General features: G+C 32.0%; 1 protein-coding gene across 1 annotated transcript; it reads right to left on the reverse strand.

Annotated features, from left to right (window-relative positions):
- Nucleotides 1-4476: 4476 nt before the first annotated feature.
- LOC108565310 (contactin-4-like) lies at nucleotides 4477-8805 on the reverse strand (the record flags this gene model as incomplete). Its single annotated transcript, XM_017924700.1, has 3 exons — nucleotides 8128-8805; nucleotides 5716-6024; nucleotides 4477-4600 (listed from the first exon to the last, which is right to left on the reverse strand). Coding segments are annotated over exons 1-3 (545 nt in total), but the record flags the coding sequence as incomplete, so codon positions are not given.
- Between the last annotated feature and the right edge of the window lie 816 nt (nucleotides 8806-9621).

Consider the following 9621-nt stretch of genomic DNA (forward strand, 5'->3'; position numbering starts at 1 on the left):
TTTAGTTAATTCTCGTTTGTACACAATCAATAATCGATTAGTCGTGCGCATCTGGTCCTGGCGTATTTGTTGTCCGATGGATTATCTATAGTTCTGTTTGTTCAATTCGTCATGTTTTCAAACTATTTAACTCCTAAATGAAGAACAACATCAGTATATAAAATGGATTGAAACTAATTAATTAAAGTATACAACTATAGAGAAATGATAAATATATATTTTTAGCATAAGTATGCAATTTATAAATCCATGGATCGTCACTTCTAGAAACGCTGATTTAGGACCCATCCACGTTATGTGATAACCGGAAAGGCAGTTTCGAACGACCGTCGTAGGCTCGCACTTAAATCGATTGGAAAGAAGAATAAAAGCATGCCGGCGCGCGTCTTCCTAATATCTTCTATTTCTATATGCATTGTACTTGGAAATAATGTGCACAACCTAAAATAAAACGCAAGAGGTACGTATGGCACAGAATGTTAACACTGCATTAACAAGCATTGCATTGTCACAGCCTGGGGGATTCAGATTGCAGGAGGTTAATTTGAATGAAAATTAGCGTTCGTTCCTTATGTAAACCGAAAAGAAGAAGATGAGATGAAATGGTTTGTCTTTTCATTTCATATAATATTTCCGCAGACGGAATATATATAAAAAAAAATCTGGATAAAGATAAAAGTAGGTGGCTGCAATGGAAATGGCTATTATTGTGCAGAGCGGCGCGTGTTTTTATTCGACTTGCTTTTTGGCAGCTAGGAAAATCTTCGCGGTATTATCTTCGCTGAAACAAAACGTGTATTGAATTTTCCCCAACGAGAGAGAGAGAGAGCGGAACACTTTTCAGCAAGCTGAAATAACAATGAATGGAAGCGGAAAGTCCTCACTGCAGGACGGTGGCTTTTGAGGGTCACTGCATAATGGCACGTTCACATTTTCCTAGGGTTTACCCACATAAATGTATGGCATCACTAATGACAGTATAGATTTTCAAACTGATACCGTTGCATCACAGGCGATTATCCATTTTAAACATCGCCACCTCAAATCCAAACTACTGTTACATATAATACCACAAAACCCACACAAATCATTCACTGGAGCAATGTTATGTAATCATTATAGAGCAATACATGAAACATATATTTATCTGACAGTTTATTTAAAAACCAACATCATATGCTACATTTCATTTAATTTTTGTGCGTCCGCACTACGTTCGTATGTACATCACAGTAATACCTTTTTTTTAATATACATTTTTGTTATTGATTACGTAATTACTCTATGGAAATATACATGTAGTCATCTAATAAGAATAAACTATTTTCATTAAACATGAAATTTAATAACAAATGGTTAAAATTTGAGGCCGAGAGGCGAATATATCAGCCACAACTTGTTATGCTTCGAATCGTCGTAATGGAGTCAACCAAAATTAGTTATTAATTATTGTTATTTAAATCAAACGCGAATTTAGCTTCAATTGAATTAAATTAAACCATTAAATAATTAATGTCATTAATTATTGTCACCGTATTTACATTATGCTGACGAGTTAGAAATACTATGAAATATTAATATTTGCCAAAATCAATTGAAAATTAAATATTTGAACATTCAACATATTTGATTGCAAATAGATAGAAATTATTATTGATTATTTTATTACAAATATTAAAAAATAATATTAAGAAAATATTAATAGTAATTGTTTTGAATAATTTTCAATTTTTTTTTTGATGGATGAGATCAAAAATCCCAGGTGTATTACGCTTTGAATTATATCAATAAGAACATGGATTTAAGGTTATCTCAAGGAAATAATGCAGTTTAAAATATTATAAAACAAACAGGAAAGAAAAAAGTACGGATTTTATACAAACATTTTAAAACTTTAACAACCTGTATAAAAAAAGAAGTTTTTAACGACATATGTTTTATCTCAGAAAATAACCTAGCATTTTTATCCCTTGTTTAAGGATATCCTTTATAAACATGAAGAAAAATAAATATTTTTAATATAAATTTATAATAATAATCTTTAATAGTCACAATTGTAACCAAAGGGATATCAAGCTAAGTCTTTTCGCCCTATAAATTTATAAATAATCCAAGTTTTATAATTACACCATAAATTTAAAGTTAAAGAAAAATATTTGTATTTTTGTATAGTATTTTATTATTATTATTTGTGATAAATGATGTGAAAGAAACAAAAATACTTTTCTGAACGAGTGTAATTACGTGCATGGATCTATTGGAAAATATACGTCGCTTTAATATTCACGTAAAAAAATACGGTATTCCAGAAGGAATTTAAAGTCATTAGTTTCTTGTCTTGGCCTCATCCCTTTACTCGAGTTTGTGTTACAGCATCGAGCGTGGAGCGTGGAAAAGGGATGCAGGATTTATATTTCAGTGAAAGGAGATATTCGAAAATTTCCAACTCAAACCCTGTCTTCGGTTTGATCACAGACAGGGGCGCTTGGACATCTTATCCTACATTGTATTACGGAAATGTATTGAAATAATTGCATTCTGAAAAAAAAATGTACATTCGTATTGGAATCACTATCAAATATCAAGCAAATAAATGAAACTAATTTTTATAATTATATAAAAACTGACATTGTATTCTACATATAATTTAGTTTTTGTTACGTAAAGGTGTGTCCGCTCTATTTGTGACCATATTGGAATTGATGTTTCATAGATGTGATCGGTACTTATTAAGATGTACATGATTTGTTAGTTAAAATTTAAGAGATTTGAGGTCGTTAGTTATTTGGGTGTGAAACCAACTAATAAATAGTAATAATATTTTGAAATTATCTCATGATCACAGGGAAATGAATTTATGGGATAAGGTTTTGGGTGGCGACGGCACGCGTCGGCTGCGCCCTTATATTATGAAATTAGTTTGGCAAACATTCGGTAGGGATATTTCTGTAGTAATTAGTGGGAACTTTCGTGAGTGTTGGAGAGTACCGCTCATACACATGACGACTCCAAACCAGCTCCGAGCCCTTACGGCTGATTAGTTAAAGTTGCACAGAATTCAGGACTGTCCCGTCCCTTTCGGTGAGTGATGTGTCTACCATCAATAGTTATCAACATGTAGACTATACGAAATGAAGAAATATTTATCCGTCTGCACACAATATTACTTCGATGAGAAGTTCGGTTCGCCGTAAGTGCTGTCATCCTATCTACGTATGTTACATACTTATTGTGCGTGGAATATGAAGCCGCACTCATCTTATACAGATCTGCAATTGTAAATTAGGTGACTGCACACGAGTGCCTTAAGTGGCACTTTTCATAGTCCTAGCATATCATGAGATGACAATAACAATAATAGTTATATTGTCCACAAAAATATACTCAAAACAGAAGTATCATCTCAAAAGATAGACATTATTATATACTTCTACATAAGTTGAAAATGTCTTTTAAGCTATAAAAATCACAACAATAATGACGTGAATTTTACTTTAATTTCACCCTAAGTTACATAATCAATACCCGACTGAAAAGAGTATTTAACTTAATGGAAAACGTATATTTAAATCTAAATATAAATAATTGATCAAATTAATTTTTATGTCAACTACATGTGACAAGTAAATTACGTAGAATCACGTAATTTACATAAAAACACAATTTATAATCTTGATTATAATTTTTTTAGGAAGAAAAAAAAAATTATTAAATTTTCACCTGAAATTAATAAAATTATTGTTTGGAAAGTTTCTCTTAACTTTAAATGTTGCGTATATAATTGGGGTTGTCACTTTAAATGGAGGTGGAAATTTAATTAGAAATTATAATAATTTTGAATTTAGTTGAAATGACCTAGAAAATTAATTTGAAATGTAAACTAATTAAGAAATTAAATTGACCTGACATAAACTGTGGACAAATTTATTTGAAAACAAATTTATTTAATTCAAAATTCAAAATGTTACGTAATTAAATTAATCTTGATAACAATTTTGTTACAATTATATGATTATGACCTTGAATTTTTTGAAGAAGAATGGAAATTTTCAACTTTAAACGATGAAAACATATTTGGAGGTATGTAACAACGAAAATATATCATAGATAAGTTGGATTAAATTATAATAAATTAATTAATAAAGCTTTACTTATTAAAGCTTACAAAGTTCAAAGTTTTTTTTTTTACAAGTCATTAGATATTATTTTTTGTAAGTTATTGGTTGATGCTGTCAAAGGCGTAACAAATCAAAGCAAATATATATTCTCAGAAGTAAAAAGCTGCCACTGACAAATACGTTCTGCTGTCTGGAGGGGTGATCTCTTATTGAGCAGCTGTATTATCAATGTAGCAGATACGCCCCAAAAGTCCCTATCGTATCCGATATGCCGATATACACAACTAACCTATCGTATCCTTGGTAATGATGGTTTTTGATAGCGCCATGGATTTGGAACAGGTATAATTGCACTTACCGAACGTGAATAACGTAGTTCTTAATCAAGCTGTGGTGGATGTCCTGCGAGGGAGCCCATGACAAGTTCACCGAACGCGACGTGAAGCTCATGATGAGTGGTCTACCCGGAGGATCTGGTACACCTGAAAAATAGATACAACTATGGTCAAGTTACATCAAACATAGTTTAAGTTTGATATAATAATTTGAACGTCGAGTTCAGCACGAAACTGTGTCACCACTCAATACAATGAGTATACGTTACGCTACAAAGGAGTATTTTCCTTTATAACTTTGTTTCTTTACTAAGAGCACACACAAATACAAACAAGTTATTTTCCATTGATATCACGTATAAAATGATTCCAAGAAACCACACAATATATGATATGATAAAAATGTAATTAAACATTAAGTTATAACATTTATAGTCATATTAAAATTAAATTTTAAGATTAGTAAATTAAAGAATTAATTAAAATAATTATCATATATATTTATACTTGAGAATATTTTTTTTGGAAGTAATAAGAAGTTTAACATTTCTTGTTAATGTAGTCTTGTGTTCCTCTCAACGTGAGACGAGGCACAAACTGAATTTTCTTTGAAGTACCGTGCGCTACGTCATAAAACATTCAAAAACATTCGCTAACAATGTTTGTTCGTGCGCGTTTTCACGCCTTCACTGAACATTTATGATGTATCAAACGATCACAAATGTTTGAATATATTTTACGTGGTTGTTGGATCTATATTAAAGCCACTACATTTATGCATAGAAATTTACTGACTTCCTACATTAGGCGTTATTACTGAATTTTATTAATGATAAGATCGTAAATGATGAATCACAAAAATATCTACACAAACTTCTCTTAACACGGTATGAATTCATATAACACGGTAAAATTTGATATAGATCTAAAATGACAAATAGTAAAAGTAGTTCTAATAATTTAGATTCCTCAAACACTGGGAAATGCATCCAAACTTCTCTTAACACGGTATAAATTAATATAACGTGCAATTGGATATAGATCAATTATACATATTAGCGAATGATATTAGATTAACTAAATCTGCAATTATCATACATAATTTTCCATGAATAATCAGATACATCTAGGTTGTTAATCGCGCATAATAGTGAAGCAACTACCGTTTTATACAAGGAATACCTGCACTCTATTTAGAATGTAGTTAGATTTAAAGTTATTCAGCATAGTAACAAATTTGGAATAAAAGTGTTTAGGATTACCTTGGACGATGAGCCTGACCAAAGCTTCGGCCTTTGGGCGATTGTTGACGAGGCATACGTAATCACCGCTGTCTTCGGCAGCAATAGGATGGAAGTCCAGACCATACGTGTCCCTCAACAAGGAGATCCTGTCTTGATCTGCCCACACCGTGATCGTATCGCTTGCGAATTCAATTAATTTTTGGTTATTGCTAACCGAGAACCATTCTAATGCTAACACCAGAGACTGCTCGTTGACACCAGGACAAGAAACAGTGATGTTATCTCCGGCTTGCAGCAGCATGCTCTCCACTGGCAACGATGTGATATCTGCAAAAACATCACCTAATGACAAACGGTAACAATAATCGCTCGATCAATATCTGAATATCTACACCACTGCACCCCATAAATTAATCGAGTTTCATTTACACAGATCTTCTGATAACTTAATCCTTCCACCATCTTAACACATTTATATTAACACCTAATTTACACAATTAATACTACTATCATACATTATAAGATACATCGAAAAATTGCGATTTAAAAAAACACAAATCTTGTAAAAACGCAAAAGAAACTGTGAATCTTCAAAACTACTATAAATAAGAAACAATGGCACATATGAATTTAGAAAGATATAGAATTGACATCGTATCTTGTAACATAAAGTTATACCATTATATAATTTGCATTAATATCTTACTTTGGATGATTCATGAAAGATTGTATAGAAAATGACACATTGTAAATAAAATAATGGAAAATAGATAATACATTGATTGAAAGTATCAGTTTAACTTTTAATCAGTTACTCACGCGGCGTCTATGAGGCGCCAGTGGGTACAAAAAGTTTTTGATCCAGAAAAATTAACAATGGAAACAATTTTTTTTTTATTATTTACTCAGCAATCTATCTACAAAAAAAGAAAAACAGATAACATACTCTAGTTCAGGGCATAATAGTGAGAAAAATTAAAAAATATATATTGAAGATTGATCCAGCGACCAAACTGCACAGAGTGCTTATTAAAGAAAAATTCACGAACACATACACGCAAACAAGTCTTATTGTCAATTTAGACACAACTTTAAAAGCGATTAGGAAACAATGACAATCAGAAACAAACGATGGTAGCGATGATGAAGATATATTTTTTTTACATTATTATAAAATCAAATCAATGTTATATTAATATAAATTGATGACTAACGTTATTTTTAACGGAATTTCTCAGACACTACGCGAGTAACGAGTTACGAAATGTCGCTTTAGTAATAAAGCGTTAATGAAATAAGATTAATAATTAAAAATCATTGATTTTATAAGACAAACTATTGTGTTTATCCGTGTTAAAAGAATAAATTGTTTAAAAAGAAAATAAAAATGAGCAGTTTTATTTTTGAAAAATGTTGTTTTAAAACCATTCTAAATGAGAATCAGATATTATAAGAAACGTGATTCGAAAGAAATGGACTACCATGGGAAGTATATAGCTGTTAAAATGTATTCATTCGAGTCCATAGTATAGATAGGTGGTTGTAGATGCAACGCTTTTGGATTCGTTTATCCGCGGGTTGTGCTGGAGTGGTGGTAATTCCGCCACAATCCACCGCTTTCACCTATTTCAGTGTTCACTGTTTCACTAAGTCCCTTTCCCATTTGTCTCCATAATATATGGCCCTAGCTGTTACCAAATGAAAAAAAAAGAAGATATATATATATAAGTATATATAGGTTTGTATGTATAGATCTATATATAATACATAAATTTTAACATCACAATAAGTCCAAGAACAAAATTTCATATTGCAATAGAGACATTCGGCGTTTAATCAATATTTAACTGGGCAGTTGAATGCACCTATAGTATTCTAGAAATATATAATAGAAATTTTTTCATGAACATGATATCATTTTACTCGCTATGTGCAAATTATATAACGGCAGTGAAAGACATAATGTTACAAGATACAGTGTCATGTTTACTAGAGGCACATTGTATTAAAAGTGACAAAAAAACAAATGATTTGCGACATTTTGCATAATATTTGCTGGTTGACTTACTTCCTGTAGAACTGATAAGATGTCAAGATTCACAATGTAATAATAACTAATGGAATTGTGTCAAATATTTCGTTTGTGTTCATCAATTGCCGCCCGAATCGTGTTCCTCGGCCGACGGCAAATGATTCCGTCGTGTTGAAAAGGGCCGAAGGAAAGCTTCTAGATATTAATTACATATTGCCATTTCTGAGCAGCTAATCAATCGTTCGATGCTACCAAATTTTTCTTAATATATTAATTATAGAAAGAATGTCTTACATTATAGAAATAAAAACAAAAAAAAAACAAATGATTTTCTATTTTGATTCTTTTATTAAATTGACCTAAAGATCATATGAATAAGATGACATTAAATTACTTACCAGATCGTCGCAGGTTCTGAGCAACCACCGTGAAGACGAAAGTGATCAACAAATATAACTGCTTCATATTAAGTAGCACAACACTCGACACTAGACTATTAGAAATTTGCATGCTGTGCAAGATCTAATCGTTTATGTTTAAAGATTTTACATCATAGTTTTCTTAAGATAAAAAACAAATTGAATGTTTAAATACTGTGAGACCTTTGAAGAACGCGATCGCGCGTGCTTTGTCCTTCTGATCGTCTATCCACCGATGAAACTTGACTAGCCGTGTTCGCGGCCGTCGTATGACCAGGGTACGAAACTAAATCACATAGCCTAAGGCTTTTTGCCGCCCCCGAACGCGTTCTCCCTTCCAACAAAACTGCAGGCGTGCGCCCTGAGCTTCGAGCTTTCGCGCACCCTCACCAAGGGTCGGTCCTACACGGTACTACGCGGCCCTTCGTTGAGATCTATGACCCGCCTTCAGGAATGCATATTCTTCTTGCAACCCAAGTCCTGAAAATCATCGACATTCGATTACTTTGATTTCACTGATGCTCCAAGCCTACTCAGGCAGTACAATAGATCAACAGTTCGTTAAACTTTAACACGCACTTTAACAGAGAAGAGCAACAATGACGATACTTTAACATTGATGATTTACTAGATGCATTTAACTTTTTCATATTCCTATTTGAATATATGCATCTATATGCATCTATTATACATTGTAAAGCACTGGCTACAAAGTTCTATCTTTTTATTGATGCGGCCTGAGAATACGGCGAGGCGAGCGCAAGAGCGCGATTGCATCAGTATGATTTATATTAACGATCTGTCCAATTTAATAGCTCCCAGCATGCTCATCTGTGTTTCTCAAATGCTTTGAAACGGCGGCTGTTGGGCAGAAGGTGGCGGCAGTCTGATTGCAGTGATTGCCACCGGTTAGAGAATTGTAGGGAGCTCAAGTTACGTGAAATAGGAAGACCCATCATAGTTTGAACTACCCCTAGTTGAAAACATCACTATTCTACTTATTATAATAACCAATCTACAGTTGAAGACATTAATATGTCACCCTTTAAAAAGGTAGTAACTATTAGTGTCTTTTGATTATTAATATACTAGAAGTACTAGACTAAATTAAGTAGTTCGAAGTAATTCTAATTGAAAACATGAATGTTTTACCCATGAATAATCTATAATTAATCCACATTATTTCTAAAAAAAGTAGTTCCAACTACTTATAATTGAAGACATTAGTATTTTACCAAACATTAAACTATAACTAATCAAAAATAATCTTAAAAAAACATTTCTAACTAGTTCTACTTGAAGACATGAGAATATTTTAACGTCTATAACAAATCGAAAATACTTCTATAAAAGTGGTTCCAAGTAATTATAATTGAAGACATAAGTATTTTACCAATGAATTAACTAGAACTAATCTACAATACTGGAAAAAAAGTAGTTCGAACTACTTTTAATTGAAGATATGATTATTTT

Source organism: Nicrophorus vespilloides, unplaced genomic scaffold (assembly GCF_001412225.1).
Source record: "Nicrophorus vespilloides isolate i.1.1-1 unplaced genomic scaffold, Nicve_v1.0, whole genome shotgun sequence".
Classification (NCBI taxonomy): Eukaryota; Metazoa; Arthropoda; class Insecta; order Coleoptera; family Silphidae; genus Nicrophorus; species Nicrophorus vespilloides.